The sequence below is a fragment of the Aspergillus brasiliensis genome, assembly GCF_001889945.1.
Source record: "Aspergillus brasiliensis CBS 101740 unplaced genomic scaffold ASPBRscaffold_11, whole genome shotgun sequence".
NCBI classification, from domain to species: Eukaryota; Fungi; Ascomycota; class Eurotiomycetes; order Eurotiales; family Aspergillaceae; genus Aspergillus; species Aspergillus brasiliensis.
In genome coordinates this window covers 180,677-196,573 of record NW_027137452.1, presented here as the reverse complement: position 1 = coordinate 196,573, position 15,897 = coordinate 180,677, and the positions used below count along the sequence as shown (strand labels likewise).

Here is a 15,897-nt window from a genome sequence, read left to right as displayed (position 1 = left end):
CGGGGAAGAGCACTCCAGGATTTAAAAGTGGTGAGTAATACTAATATTTACTAGTTAAAAGCCATGGTGCTGCCGAGGTCACCTTGTTCATAAATCGATGGAATGATAGGCTCCATTTAGTTTGAAAACAATTACAGGAGATAATCTTAATAGGTTTTATTTAGATAGTGAATCACTGCACCAGACACTGGCCTCGGAATTGTGTATTTTCATGGTTAAAGACTAATTAGTAGCTGAAAAGAAGACGACAAACTTGTAAAGGACAAGCCATCGGAGAAGAAGAAGATGAAATAAGAAGAAATAATGGTAAAGGGGGCTTCCCCTTTCTGGACCGAAAGGCACCTTTGCCATCTTTGCCATCTTATAAAAATATAACATAGAGGGAATCTGGCCTCAAGCAAATGCCCGCCGCCAGCTGGAATCATGTGATCCCTTTATTATCTATGCACTGAGGGTGAAATCCAGATACCCTTGGCCCGAGAAGCCTTCCAGAGTAACCATTTGGAAGACGGGGGTGCCGGGTCTGAGACCTAATTCCTTCCAGCGCTGGAAATGGGCGTTCACGTTGACAGTGCCGGTGGTGCGATGGGTGCGACGCACCGACCAGAGCTGTTCGAAGTTGGTGACTCCGTAGATCTCGGGGACATTTCTGTAGGGAAGATCATAGACATCGTAGGTACCGCCATCACTCTCTACCTGGCCCAGAATGTGCCCGTTGCCCGGGGTGCCAGTGCCATGCGACTCCACGATATACCACTCAGTGACGGGGTTGGTGGTCCAACCGTAGATGGCCAAAGTCCAGTCACCCTCGGCGGTGAAATAGCCATCCCAGGTCAAGGAGCTGGGCGAGATAGTTGTCAGCACGAGAAGGGAAAGGAGGGAGAAGTAAAGAGACACTTACCGCGGGCTGCCTCCCTTGAAGCCCTTTCCACCGAGGAATTCCGTCGAAGTCTTCCAGCCAAGTTCGAACTGGCCGGTCGTGGGGTACTCGGTGTATCCGACGGAGGCCCCGTTGTCATTGTACACGGAGTAGTAGAATCCCGCGCTGTCGACGCCATCTTGACTGGTACTTATGATATTGCTTCGCTTAGTGAGGTCCGGGATGCTGCCGTCCTCAGTCTGATTGCCGATCACTTCTCTGATCCATTGAAGACGTTCAGGTGAAAGGGCTCCATGCGGCGGTGGGGGGATGGCGGAACTTGCCGCGAACATCCACGCAAAAGCTGAAAGGATTGGCACAGCCAGGCGTGCCTGGCTAAGGAAAGACACCATGATGACGATGAGAAAGAAGAAACTGTGACTTGAAAGGCTGAGAGTTGTGAGATAGATAGCAATCGTTGCTCGCCAGCTGCTCGCCTTTATATCCTTTGTCTGTTGACGGAAAAAGGGGAAGAATGTGCAACGGATGTGTACCTGTAATTTCTGCGGGCAATTTATCCTTTTAGGCTACGGCTGTAGCACTGTGAAACAATCTCTAAGCGACATTGATATCTACAGGAACCTCACTGTCTACCTGGCTAATTTCTCTCATCTGCATGCAGGATACATGTGATTAGCAATTATTCACACGCCCCGGGCGAACCACCGGTTCCGCAGGAAATATGCCGCAAGTAGTTACGGATATGTTGATCTACATGCTAAAAGCCCATCATTTTGAGTGTTCGAATTCTACTTTAACCGTCACTTCGAGGAGATTTTGTGTTGAGGTCGTGTCAATTACTCGGTCAGAACATGCTGGACGTATATGGCCAGCAGTATTGCCCTCAATCCACAAGTGTGGTACCCGGTGGCGAGGCCGTCGGTCCTGAGTAAATTAACTAGTATCATGATTGCAATACTTTTGGATAAGTCACCTTGCAGCTTTCTGTAAGCCCATCTAACCCAGACTTCTGCTTGCTTAGCTTGCATTCATTAGTCCCTGTGTCATCTCCGGAGCATATTGCGTGGAACTGTCAGGATTATGTACCATATTCTATCTACCTATAGGTACTTTCTATCTCTTATGACATTCGACGAACAACTACTAGCCGATCTCTATCCTTTTCCGAAGCAAAGGGTGAGTTATGAGTGAAATTGTATGGTTCATGATTAGGTCCTTAAGTCTGGTTATGTTCTTCATCTGTTGCAACTAAGAATAGCTATACCTTTTTTATATAGACAAGTTTCTTCAATATGTATGTCAATCCACTCTATCAAGTATCAACTCTGATGTCCTCGCCCCTGTCGCCACTCGCCCCACACGATGAAAATCAGGGACGCACTCGCTTTCTGCAGATTTGTAAGTATACTGTAGCGTAACCGGTAAGCAGAACGGCCATATAACCCGCATATAGATAGTCTGCAGCTGGCCGGGTGAGTTCGGGTGACTTCCATGACTGCCTTCGCTTATGATCTTTACCGATGGGATATGTTGACTACGGAGATATATCTTTTTCGGTTTAGTGGACAACGGTCTGTGAGTCTAAGTCGATGGAGTGGGTCGATTGGACCCACTTGGGTGAAAACCCTTCGCTTCAAGCTGTTCCTCAGTTCCCATACAAATGTAGGGATATGCAGCAATATGGAAGGATGAACACAGAGCTAGTGTTCTTTTTGTGTCTATAGCGAAGTGTACGCGCTACGTGGATGATTGGTAGCAAGAGAAGGCTGCACTACGGAAAGCCCTCAAGTGAGGATTCACCTTGTGACCCCTAAGTCGCAAAGAGGTTCTTCTGGGGCAGTTCTGTAGTTTTGTCTAGATATTCTGGTCTCTATTTTTTAGCGCTAACATCTCTACCCTTTATGATAGTTGGACGAGATCTATATTGCATTCCGGTCCATCCACGAACAGGTGAATGCCTGATCAAGTCCTTTCCGCCATGAAAGCACAAAGGGAACACGAAAGGCTAGTAAACAGAACATGAGCTGGGTTCGACTGGGAGAGACCTTTGCTTATATTAAATGTGGAGCGTGTCAACTGACGGCACCGGGTTCATCAGTGCGCACTTCCAAGTTCCAGCCTAATCGAAGGCCCACGGCTGGCCGAAGGTAGTCTGAACGGGCAACCACCGAAGACTACCATGTCCGATGTAGCGGCTAGTGAGATAATTATCAAACACAGGACTTTGTGCTTCCACAGGAATCATCTAACCCTTTTTTCTATTAGCCATTGCTACTACAAATAAACGCCCAGTTATTGGCTGCTGCCGGCTTGGCAGACGCCATACACCCAGGCTAAATCAACTTGAGTTCACCTAGCCTCCTAGGTGAATAACTGGCTAGCTAAGCAATCGGTGTGTTTCAGATGATAGCTGCCCTATCTGGCCACCTAAATTAGAACTCCCCGAGATCCCCTGGACCCTGGTAGAAGCAGCTAACAGAAAGCCAATCACATTGAGTATGCGATGCTTGGCAACGAGGGTTCCGCTGACACAGCGGGAACTGACGAATTTGAGGATCAGAGCGGCACCCTGAGTGGGTATCCAATCTCCATTGCCTGGTGGTGTGAGCTGTAGCAGTGTGATTTCGACCGTTGTGGCTTAACAGTAAGTTGCCGCCCAGATAAGAGACCGGTTCAGGTTGATTGACGCCACTTATCAGTTCTTCGAGCAAGTGAGGATCGGTTTGTACATTCTACTTGCCTGTTCAAGAGTTCTCGATTATTGGAGTTTAAACTAGGTAAATCCTGTGCATTAGCCATAGTTGATTGTAGTAAACAGCTATCGAGATGCCTCGGCTAGACTCATATCATGGCCTGCGGCCATTCAGACACATTTTCACCGAGGAACCGGTTTCAAGTTCGCATACCCTCAGGAGAACTGGTTCATGAGTGTTCTGGGCGCTTTTCACGCTGACAGAAAGGCTGAGCTAATTCGCCCCTCTGGCCAAAATTCAGGGACCCGGACCTTCGGCACGGATTCCGCACTTCTTGGCTTGGAAGCATCGGGTATCAACGCGCGATGAAGTGCCGAGCCAAGTCCTATCTGGCTGTCACCGGGGCGCGCACTACAAAGTCAGAAAACACTGGGTGTTTCGAGCAAAGTGATAGTGGGATCTATTTGCACCGCTATCTACTTCTCTTCTCGTCAAAGGATCGGTAGGTTCCAGCTGGACGGCTGGGTTCGTGGCCATTTCCTTTTGCCACTGACAGTGTCTCCTAGATCTGAAGATACGGTTGCTACAGCGCCGACTGGTGACGAATGGCGAGGGCGGGATAGTCAATGGCGAACTAATCAGAAAATCTAGAGGTTCTGGAAGCTATCCAACGATATACCTCATGAGTAGAAAGCACTTGCCCTTACAGAGCATGCCAAAGCACACTGCGACTTCATATCACTGTAGTTTGAAGCAGAGCAGGAATATGAATGTCCAGGAGTGGACAAGGCGACTTAGCTCGCTCCTCTCGGGATGTGGACTCAACACCGTTCAGATAATGGTGAGACAGATCGTTTCGGAGAAGCCCACTACGGTGCCACCGTGCTCATGAAATGAAGGACCGGGACAGCAGGAGCTTAAGCTCTGGACATTCAAGGCCAGAGATAAGCCGCGCTGTGCTTGGCACATATAGAGATATATAATCATTGTATAACCTCCTCTGGGATAGAAACAGCACAAGATAGATTCTTACCTTCGCTTCTCTTGTTCGATTCATTCTGACCTGGTGTCAGACGTTCGTCACTCTTTTCACTTCAAATCATTTCACTTTCATTCTCTTACTTTTCTTTTCGATAAGTCACTCTCGATCCTTTACCAGCGAAAATGAAGTATCTTCCTCTCGCCGTTGCCCTCGCTGCCAGCCTGGCACGTCCGGCTGCCGCTCACTATATCTTCAGCAAGCTGGTGCTGAACGGAGAGGCCTCTTCGGACTGGCAGTACATCCGAGAGACCACTCGCAGCATTTGCTATGAGCCAACCAAGTGGACCGATACTTTCGACAACCTGACCCCTAGCGACAGCGACTTCCGCTGTAACCTGGGCTCGTTCAGCAATGCCGCAAAGACTGAGGTCGCCGAGGTCGCAGCGGGCGATACCATCGGAATGAAGCTCTTCTACGACACCAGTATTGCTCATCCTGGCCCGGGTCAAGTTTGTACGTGTCACCCTTCCCTTCCCTTCCCTTCCCCTGCCATATTAACTCGACTTCTAATCCTGGTTTCCCTGAACCGCAGATATGTCCAAGGCACCGACCGGCAACGTCCAGGAATACGAAGGCGACGGAGAATGGTTTAAGATCTGGGAATCGACCCTCTGCAACAAGGAGGGTGACTTGACCAAGGATGCCTGGTGCACCTATGGCATGTCCCAGTTCGAGTTCCAGATCCCTGCTGCGACTCCTCCGGGCGAGTACCTGGTTCGCGCCGAGCATGTGGGCTTGCATGGCGCTCAAGCCAACTCGGCTGAATTCTTCTACAGGTTAGACAACCCTTGATAACTACGTCTCTCTCCCTATTTTGCATGGCATCCAAGGAGCAATCATGCTAATACCACGAATCCAGCTGTGCGCAGGTGAAGGTCACAGGCTCGGGAACTGGCGCTCCGACTCTCACCTACCAGATCCCTGGTCTCTACAACGACAGTATGACCCTGTTCAACGGCCTCAACCTTTGGGTCGACTCCGCCGAGAAGATTGAGCTGGATATCCTGGAGACGCCCATTGGGGATGATGTCTGGACCGGAAGTGGCTCGGGGAGCTCATCTTCTGCCGCCTCATCTTCGGCCAGCAGTGCGTCTGTCGCAAACCAGGCTACTACCGCTGCTGTGCACGCCTACGTTCAGACCCCCGCCGCCAGCGCCTCTTCTTATGCCGCGACGACCGGCTCAACGAATACTGTTTCGCAGTGGGGCCAGTGTGGAGGCATCAACTATTCTGGCCCAACCGAGTGTGAATCCCCTTACACCTGTGTGCAGCAGAACGCTTGGTACCATCAATGCCTGGCTGCTTAGTGAGGGGGCCACTGGTTTATGTCGTGAAGGTCTGGCGGGAGATGAGGGTGGATAGGGGGAGATTGTTACTGAACTTAAGGGGTGTGATGTTTGGTCTATCTTCGTCAGGGGTTTTCATAAGTGCCCGATAATACCTCCAATGTCAGGCAGCGCGCTCCTTTGTTCTGAAGCCTCGACAGCTGCGCACAAAGTCTGGCGGCAAGTACAGCGGGTATCGCCGAGAAAACACCGGCGCCAATTTTAGGGCCTAGCAATGGATCTTAAGTTTGCGCCGGAATCCTGATCGTTGGTATATTTTAGTCATGTTATTGTTTCAGGTGGTGTGTTAGCTAAAATAACTTTGTAAAATCTATCTAGACTCTGTTGTGGGGTCACCTCTGGCCTGATGATAGCAAACCTAGTATTAACCATCTTAGAGCTTACTTTTAGTGTGCTTTCCTCTTTCTGTTGAATTATAGGTAGTTTTAAGAGACTAATAGCCTTGTAGAAAAGCTTCTAGTTACCTTAAACCTACTGCTAGGCAAGTCGACTACCATTGTCATTCTGGAATGGTTCTGAATGTAGTATGATATTCTATGGATTTCCTGTCAGAGTACTGAACCCGAAGAGACAGACCATATTCTCCCCGCTGATATTATAGAAATAAATTATTTTTAGCTCCAAGAGCTTGTGTGGGGTCTCCGATGTTCGGGCTCTGCTGTATCCTGAAAGCCAAGAAATTTCTGAGCACGCCCACTAATATACCTCTAGATCCCTTCTCATAACACCTTCTAGGAATCTACTCAGTATCAATATTTACCGCATATCTACTCTTCTTGCGAATGATCGGCCCATAAACGTAAAGCAGGTACGGCACCAACGCCATAGCCGCACTGATCGACCCCAGAATAGTGAGGGTATACTGCACGCCGAGAGCCTCGTAAATGGGGCCGCCAGCAACAGTCACACCTCCCGCAACCACATATCGCGTAAACACGAGGAATCCCAGAGCGGAAGCTGAATATGTTCCGTAGGAATCGATGAGGTACATGTATGCAACGATGAAGATGGTGGTGATGCCGTAGCCGAAGAAGACTGACGCGACGAGAGGAGACCAGATCGAGATTTTTGGCTGTAGGAAGATAGAATGTTAACGCTTGCAAGACCAATGAGGGTATTTGGATAAACTTACGTTGCTTGTCCATCCCATCCAGAACAGACTGATTCGTACTGCCACTGCACCGCCAAGCATCGTGTACCAGAGTCTCATTTCTGGGGCTATGGTGTTCTTGTCTCGAGCATAGGCCTTCGCAGTCCAGCTGTAAACCACCGGCACTATACCACTGACGAGCAAGATCCCAACGAGCATGCCAGCCCAGCAGAGATTGGTCAATCCTTCGGAGAGACCGTATGCTTCGCCGAAAATATAGGCATATCCCTCGAGAAATGTGAAGAGGACGATGCAAATAATAGTCAGATATAGCGACATCAGGATAATGATGAGTTCCGAGTAAAACATTGCGAACGGCCGGTACACGGAGATCTTCAAGCGCTGGCCAAGGCCCTTCTGATTGATTTCCATGGGAGCCCTGTATCGCTCATCCCCGGTCTCCTTTCGAAGGATCGATGCCTTCCAGTAGAGAATCAGGTTACCGTATGTCTCGGGTTGAAATAGAAGGACCACAACCAGAACCACACCACCTATGATAAGCATTATCCACTCTAGCCAGCGCCAGCCTAGCGTGACTGGGATAAAGCTTCCCATTATTTGACCGACCATGGGCCCGATGAATGCAGGTATGGCGTAAGCAGGAAAAGCATAGGTCTTTTCCAGTGGGTTCCATAAGTCGGCAACCGTGCCGCCGGCACAGGTCAGAGGGGTAGAAGCGAAGAGACCGGCGAAGAAACGAAAGATAAGATGACTGTGGAGATTGGGGGCTAAGCCTGATGCCATGATGAATATTAGGAAGAGGAGCATTGTCACTGAATAAATGGCATTACGCCCGAAGGTTTCGGAGAAAGGGCCGGAGAGAAGAGAGCCGAATGCGAAGCCGATAAGGAACAGGCCTGTTCAGAGACATGCAGAGGTCAGCTTTCCTTCTATAATTAAGTACAGATAGATGTCGCCTACCTGTTGCCAAAGACCCGACAACTTCAGATACATGGAAATATGCGCTATACTCCCTGACACCGCAAGCATCAATCGCTGATGCGGCAGTCACAGCCAGCGCAATCAATGAGACCAAAAGAGTCATGCAGAGCTTTCGAGAGGTACTCTGATTTGCAGGGTTCAAGGGATCATCCTGCCTATCCCAGCCCACAAGAATCGGAGCGTCTGGAATAGTCGACGCAGTAGGGAGCGGCTTCTCCGGGGCGCCATGGCCGCTCAACTTACACCTAGAATAGTTGATGTTAGACACTCCAAAAGCATATTGTCTCTCCAACAGACTTACTCAGCATAATGGTGAGACCCGACGGTGTAGCTTGGACAGCTGCAACTATCTCTCAGCTCTCCCAGGTGTAGTAGCACGGATTTCCGAACCCGTTGGTACTGGAGATATGCCTCCATGATGGCAGCCCCGGTGTCGCAACAGAGGCAGAAGGTTATAGGTCTGGCAAGTAGAAATCGAAACTTTCCGAAATGAAGAGTGATGAATTCAACCGAATTTTATAGTAGTCATGACATCTCCGATCCGCTCGACTTTATCTCCGATCAATCGGACTGGAGAAGCTAAACACTGATAGGAGCTGTTACAGTCAAACCACTGATATGATTGAGAAGCATCTTATCCAGAGACGAACATCAGTCTGTTCCATACATCAACACGGGAAATCTGCTGGACTCTTGGGCTCTTCTTCTCCAGAACTCCGTACATAGTTATAGTGATCTAAACAGTGTAGTTAGTATCTTCTAGTATTGGTAAATTACTGGAGTCATGTGACCTGAATGAGACTGGACGATGTCAACCCCTGAACTGGTCAATATGTGCTTAACTAGGCAGTATAAATAAAAGAGATCTTATTGAATGCTTTCCGATGAATGAAAGGAATGATTCGACCTGACTTACTTGGTCCTCCGCGAAAAAGTGGCCGTCTATAAATTTCATCTCACCATGAAAGATCGGGGACTTCTTTCTCCGACATTTTCCACCGTCGGCGTCCGATCTTCCTGGTGGCAATGATCGAATGGCACCTTATCGCCGACCAACAATTTCCGTTTCGGACTCCATCCTGGACAATAACTAGGCCGTTTGTTTGGCCTCATTTCTGGGGAGGAATATGTTAGGCAATAGCTCGGCCCACGAAGGGCCCTTATAGGAAATTCCGGGATTTCTTCGGCGAAAGCGCAGAGCTGTCAACTGCGAAGCATGCCGACGTTCTAAACTGCGATGCGATCGCCAACACCCTTGTGGTGCGTGCAAGCGTCGCAAGCGCGAGGCCACTTGCTCCTACGCGACTCCCTCTGGATCATCCGTCTCAAGGAAAACTCACAGGAAGCCTGTCACTGCTCCAGCGTCATCTGTGTTGAGTGGCGGAGCTGGGTCTCCGTCGACACCCTCGAGACGAAAAGGTATCGTCTCTTCACTCCCACAGCCCGAACAGTCGATATCTGAAGTAGAGCAATCACCGCCAGGTGTACACTGGGAAGCCGTGCTGGAACGGCCTGTTCCAGAGGAGGATGTTAATGACACGTTATCACCTCTCTCGATAAGCCCTCGCATTTCTCTCCAGGAGATGATTGATTCACTTCCCCCCAAGTCCTGCTGCGATTATCTGGTCTCGCACTTCTTCAAACATATTTCTGCACTGTTTCCCATTCTTCACGGTCCTACCTTTCAGAGACAATATACAGCGTTCATGCAACACCCCCATGACGTGGACTTGCCTTGGCTGGCTTTGCTTTTCGCCTTATGCTCTTTGTCTATAAGCACTATCGATGAAAGTGACCCCAGGCTAGCGTGCGTCTGGTCGCAACTGCCAATGAGCGTCATGCAGCCTTCTAGCACAGTTCCTATCACGGTTTCTGTGTCTCGCCGCCTTCTACGGACTGCAATAACCTGTCTTCTGCAGGGCGACTTCTTGATCCGGCACACATTTAGCACATTCGAAGCTCTGTTAATGGTCATATACAGTCTCTCGCACAATGAGTCGGTCGATCAAGGCTGGGCCCTGCTAGGAATGGCGTTGAATATTGGAATTGCCTTACGATGTAATGTGGATCAGAAGAACTTGGGCCCCATCGAGACGGAGCGACGGCGACGTTGTTGGGCTGGTCTTTTGACCTTACACACGTATCAGGGAATGCTATTCCGAGACTTCGATATGTCGTACCTTCTCGGAATTCAGGCTCCTTTACCCGCAGATGTCAATGATGCCGATATCACAAACCAAGGCATTGTGCAGCCGTCTAGTCGTAGCGAGCCCACCCAGATGTCCGTCATGATGGCCAAGCTTCGGCTGTTCCGCCTTTCCACTCAGATCTGTCGCCATACCGCGGGCCCTTCGCGTCTCGATCAACAAGCCTTGCGTGATTTCGATGCTGCGATAGCGGACGAGCAAAAGCAGTGGGATGCGGCCTACATGGTCGATGGCTCTCCGAATATTCTGGATTCTAATCGCTACGCATATTGGTGCGTCTTGCAGACGTACGCGCATCATCTGTATCTCCTGCTACACCGACCGTTTCATCATTCCAGAGGGCCGTGCTTCCTCCCGAGCTCTAGAGAAAGGTGTATCAGCTCCAGCGCAGCAATGATCTCCCTTCACAAACAACTTTACGAAGCTCCGATCCTCCGAAATTATTTCTGGCTGCTGAGTGGGGTGACGAGTTTGAAAGCACTCCATGCAGCTGTGGCCCTGAATTCGTGTCTCCAGGATGATACGGACCAGCAAATGGACTCTTTTCGGGGAGAGATTGAAAGCCTGATTGGCCGTATGAAAGATCTCTCAGGCCGAAGTCATATCTGTCTTCGAGCGTATCGAATACTGCGCCATTTACAGTGAGCGACCTCGGTGATTGCCAATGTCAATGTCAGCTAACTAAGCATTAATTTCGTAGAGCTCAGGCAGGCACAGGGGACCGTCCAACAGGAAGTTCGGAGACTCCGTTCGAGAATTTATTCGAAGATTTGACGGACATCCGGGAGTGGATGGATGCGGATCTGATTGATTGGGTATGCTTAGCCGCCAATAATATTTAGACTCTTGGCTAATGAACTAGAATCTGGATGGACAATTAAACGTTTTTGCGCCATAATCGATTGTGAGCACGACGTTGTTGTGGACCGGGTTCTGGCGCGACGGGCCATTTCCGAGACAGAAAACTACCCGCAAAGAAATGATCAGGAGCGACTCGAGTAGATCCAGCGACACAGACCTGTATTTGCTTGCGTACTCATCAGATGATATTGGTTCTCAAAAAAGAAGAGTGTAGTTGGACTGTAGTATTATATCTGGTTAATTGTGCTGTATTTTCTTACTTACAGGAAGATATCATAGCCGCGCCCCCAACAGAGCATACACAAGACACTGACTACTTAGTTTCTCTGTCTTCAAAGATCCCATAATCATTACGAAACACTACTGCAATTGCACAGAGACTTTGCCCCCATGTCCATGAACTCGAGAAATGCCCAGACGGCAGCCCATCTGCTCAGCTGCTTCCATACCCTGGACGCCCCTTTGCATCATTCAATCTAATCTGGAATATAGTTCATGGAAGTCAACGCCGCTCGCCTCTGCGGGATAAATACACTTTAGAATGACTCTAACATGGCTCATTCTCCTCGTATAATGAACACAATCTGCTGCCTATCGATCTTGGCTTGTGGCGTAGAATCTCAAGAACCAGGATGACCGGTTGCCCGACCACACTTATTATTATATTACGTTTTCATTTGACATCATGAGCTGCAAATACGGCACCATTCAGAAATTGCTTCTTCCGTGTCGCTCTCTCTATTCGTGTTGTTCGTGTGCGTGTGTATATTGACCATCGTATGAGGAGGCCCTCTGGTTCTCTCAAGCGGCAGCTGCCAAGCGATTAGAGTATCTGTGTGGCTTCGTGGTAGGATGCAGCAACCCATTAAGCGTACATTGGCGCATACCCATGCAGGAATCTGCGTTGAGGCAGTGGGATGTGGTGCTTGGCCAGAAATGCATCCCACGGTTAGCTTTGATGGCGTGCTCGGGACTAAAATTTCGCCATGGCAGTGGAGAGAGGGACGCTTCCACTTCCCTGCCACGTCGCCCCCCTCCATGCATGGATGGATCTGGGCAGTGGCGCTGTAAACTATGGCATTGGCGTCATGAAGTATAACATAGTTTTGTATAAAATTTTGGATTTCATGGTGATATCAAAATCCTCTTTCTATACGGGTAGTTCCACCGGTAACCAGGCGGTTGAGCTTAAGTCTTCCCTGACGCGGCCCCTCAACTACCATAACATGCTTAAAACAAGTGGTTTCAGCCTTGTGGAGAGGTTACTCCACTGCAACCAGTCACTGTCCGTAGAAAACACGTCGGCTTGAGCTTCCAGGTAGCGGGATGGAGTAGTAAAAGAAAAAGGCTGAATGTGAGTGGTATACCGGACTTATGGTCTGATTGGATTGGCACTTTACTTACCTTAGTTCTAAACGTGGAGAACAACAGTGTCATGGATGGGTCTGTTGTGGTGGAGCTTGGGCCCGGCCCTATCCCGTCCCTTTACGCATGGGAATAGACACACAGACTGACCAGGTTGCAGAAAGCTTGAGTAATGGTAGCGTGCCGTCTGGTCTCTCGTTTCTGTGTGTCAATAGCATTAGATCATGGCAATAGAACTAGCTTCTGGACTCAGCCCCAGAGTATGTCCATGGCAGCGCTTACTGCGCTACATCACATCCGTACCGAGACTAGACAGGTCAAGAAATTCCTGGCGAACACAAATTGCCTACCCACCGTCTTACGAACGATCGCCATTCAGCTCATACTGTCCAAGAAGAAGGCAATCGGATGGTCTCGTGTTTCTTTCATCATTTATGGTTCAGCCATGTCGAAGCAGGCCAATGCGCGTCGAGCTAGGCGTGGAGGTGCATCTGGCCGGCACATGGCAAGCCCCCTGCTGAATTGCCATTTCGGAGCTAAAATCACGACATCGATCCCCTGTTCCTCTGATAAAATATCTGACACTTCTCACGCGATAAGCTTAAACATTTATTATTTCCCCTCCAGATCTTATCCTCTGCCGATATATGCTACAGATCTGAAAGTTCTGTCTGCTGACACAGAAAATGACCACAAAAGTTGGCCATCTTCTGGCGAAGGTGCTCGGCATCGATCTGGAATCGACCACCGACCCTTACCGTCGTACGGACTCGAATGATGCTGGCTATTATGTCGAGTCAGAGCCGACAGCTGGTGAATGGCTGCGGGAACTGGTACCCTCTCGCCGTCAGGTGGGACGCTACTTTTACAACCTGTTCCCGTTCCTTCACTGGATCATGAGCTATAACCTGCAGTGGTTCATCGGTGATCTGATTGCAGGTGAGATATCTTGACAGTCGGTTGAAGCGAGCGAGGCTGACCTCTTTAGGTGTTACTGTCGGGGCTGTTGTTATCCCACAGGGCATGGCCTACGCCATTCTCGCCAAGTTGCCCGCCGAATATGGACTGTATTCCTCCTTTATGGGCGTCTTGATATACTGGTTCTTCGCCACGTCCAAGGATATCACCATCGGGGTAGGTATCCCATGTCTTGTGTCACAACCACCAGCTAACCCGATCAGCCCGTGGCTGTCATGTCCACCTTAGTTGGAACGATCATCATCGAAGTGCAAAAGGACTACCCCGACATCGAAGCCCCCACGATCGCTGGAGCCCTCGCCATCATCTGCGGTGCGATCGTGACCTTCATCGGCCTGTTCCGTCTCGGATTCATCGTCGACTTCATTCCTCTTCCTGCGATTACTGCCTTCATGACCGGATCGGCCATCAATGTGTGCGCGGGACAAGTCAAGACCGTGTTGGGAGAAACAGCCGACTTTTCCACCCGTGGAGCGACATACGAAGTCATCATCAATACCCTGAAATACCTGCCCACCTCCCAGATGGATGCTGCCATGGGGTTGACGGCACTGGCCATGCTGTATGCCATCCGCGCGGCATGCAACTATGGAACCAGAAAGTACCCTCGCAAGGCGAAGCTCTTCTTCTTCTTGAACACCCTTCGTACCGTCTTTGTCATTCTGTTCTATACCATGATCAGCGCGGCAGTCAACCTTCATCGTCGCAAGAATCCAGCCTTCAAGATGCTGGGCAAAGTCCCGTATGGGTTTCAGCATGCGGGCGTTCCCAAGATTAATGTCGACATCATCAAGACCTTTGCTCATGAGCTGCCGGCAGCCGTGATCGTCCTGGTGATCGAGCACATTGCGATTTCCAAATCCTTCGGTCGCGTCAACAACTACACGATCAATCCCTCGCAGGAGTTCATCGCCATCGGCATCTCCAACCTCCTCGGCCCCTTCCTGGGTGGCTACCCGGCTACTGGCTCGTTCTCTCGCACTGCGATCAAAGCCAAGTCCGGTGTCCGGACGCCGCTGGCCGGCGTCATCACCGCCATTGTGGTGCTGCTTGCCATCTACGCCCTGCCCGCACTGTTCTTCTTCATTCCCAGCTCATCACTGTCCGCGGTGATCATCCACGCCGTCGGCGACTTGATCACTCCGCCGAAGACCATCTACCAATACTGGCGGGTGTCCCCTCTCGACGCGCTCATCTCCCTCATCGGTATCATCGTCATCATCTTCACCAGCATCGAAGACGGCATCTACTGCACCATCTGCATCTCCGTCGCCGTCCTGCTCTTCCGCGTCGCCAAAGCCCGCGGCCAGTTCCTCGGCCACGTCCAGATCCACTCCGTCATTGGGGACCACCTCGTCGAAGATACCGGATCAGCCAAGGAATTCAACTCCTCCGCGCAGCTCTCCAGCGCAGACTACAAACACACCTCCAGTCGCACCGTCTTCCTCCCATTGAAGCACACCGACGGCTCGAACCCGACCATCCCCGTCACCCAGCCCGCCCCGGGCATCTTCATCTACCGAGTCTCCGAAGGCTTCAACTACCCCAACGCGAACCACTACACCGACTATCTGGTCGAGCACATCTTCGAGTCCACCCGACGCACGAATCCCTCTTTATACGCCACCCCGGGCGACCGACCCTGGAATGACCCCGCCCCGCGCAAGAACCAGACGAATCACAAAGATAACAACACACATCTCCCTCTGCTACGGGCGGTTATCCTCGATTTCTCCGCCGTGAACAACGTCGACGTGACCTCGGTCCAGAATCTGATCGACGTCCGGAACCAGCTCGACCGGTACGCCGCCCCGGACCGCGTCCAGTGGCATTTTGCCCACATCAACAATCGCTGGACCAAGCGGGCTCTCGCTGCTGCAGGATTCGGTCGGCCGTTGGATGGGTCGGAGCTGAAGTCAGTCCTCAATATCACAGAGGGAGACTACGCTGGTGATAGCTTGGACCAGCGAGCCAGCGATATCGAGTCGCAAGTCGGCGATCAGATCCGGCAGAGCAAGAGTCGCGATGACAAGAACGCTGGAGTGCTGAGTGTCCGGGAGATGGACGAGGCCGCCAAGGGGTCGGAGCGGACAGCTGTGCCGCGACGGGGAGAGAGCAAGCCGGTGGTGGTGACGGGGGCGAACTTGCCCTTGTTCCATGTTGATCTGACGAGTGCTCTGGAAAGTGTGATGGCGTCTGTATCGGATACCCCGGGAAAGGCGCAAGCCAACTAATGTGATGTGTTAGAAGTTCGTACTTAATTTCGTTAGACAGTTAGCCTATTAATATAATGGGCATCTTAATCTTGACACTGTTTTGTAGGGCTGGCTACCCGGGGTCTCCAGTCTTTCATCGTAACTGCATTGCGACGATCTTCACCCATCGGCGACTCTTTCGGCGAAACCCCGCATCTTAATCAGACTGTCGTGGGTA

At 50.5% G+C, this 15,897-nt stretch overlaps 5 protein-coding genes across 5 annotated transcripts; 3 read left to right on the top strand and 2 right to left on the bottom strand.

The window, feature by feature from the left end:
- Positions 1-188: 188 nt before the first annotated feature.
- ASPBRDRAFT_46150 (glycoside hydrolase family 11 protein) lies at positions 189-1,314 on the bottom strand. The gene is made up of 2 exons (XM_067625568.1): positions 902-1,314; positions 189-841 (listed from the first exon to the last, which is right to left on the bottom strand). The coding sequence occupies exons 1-2, from the start codon at positions 1,270-1,272 to the stop codon at positions 442-444; spliced, it is 771 nt and encodes a 256-aa protein (XP_067476117.1). The 5' UTR covers positions 1,273-1,314; the 3' UTR covers positions 189-441.
- Positions 1,315-4,737: 3,423 nt separating this feature from the next.
- Positions 4,738-5,922, top strand: ASPBRDRAFT_131816 (uncharacterized protein; the record flags this gene model as incomplete). Its single annotated transcript, XM_067618369.1, has 3 exons — positions 4,738-5,068; positions 5,148-5,391; positions 5,475-5,922. The coding sequence occupies 3 exons, from the start codon at positions 4,738-4,740 to the stop codon at positions 5,920-5,922; spliced, it is 1,023 nt and encodes a 340-aa protein (XP_067476116.1).
- Positions 5,923-6,700: 778 nt separating this feature from the next.
- Positions 6,701-8,470, bottom strand: ASPBRDRAFT_198458 (MFS transporter; the record flags this gene model as incomplete). Its single annotated transcript, XM_067621208.1, has 4 exons — positions 6,701-7,033; positions 7,094-7,968; positions 8,033-8,298; positions 8,355-8,470. 4 exons carry the CDS (start codon positions 8,468-8,470, stop codon positions 6,701-6,703), a joined length of 1,590 nt encoding a protein of 529 aa, XP_067476115.1.
- Positions 8,471-9,109: 639 nt separating this feature from the next.
- Positions 9,110-11,289, top strand: ASPBRDRAFT_67645 (fungal specific transcription factor domain-containing protein). Its single transcript, XM_067628933.1, has 4 exons — positions 9,110-9,313; positions 9,396-10,901; positions 10,961-11,075; positions 11,123-11,289. Exons 1-4 carry the CDS (start codon positions 9,291-9,293, stop codon positions 11,156-11,158), a joined length of 1,680 nt encoding a protein of 559 aa, XP_067476114.1. The 5' UTR covers positions 9,110-9,290; the 3' UTR covers positions 11,159-11,289.
- A 1,883-nt stretch (positions 11,290-13,172) lies between these two features.
- Positions 13,173-15,698, top strand: ASPBRDRAFT_57429 (SLC26/SulP family anion transporter; the record flags this gene model as incomplete). The annotated part of the gene is made up of 3 exons (XM_067627740.1): positions 13,173-13,425; positions 13,475-13,620; positions 13,668-15,698. The coding sequence occupies 3 exons, from the start codon at positions 13,173-13,175 to the stop codon at positions 15,696-15,698; spliced, it is 2,430 nt and encodes an 809-aa protein (XP_067476113.1).
- Positions 15,699-15,897: the final 199 nt, after the last annotated feature.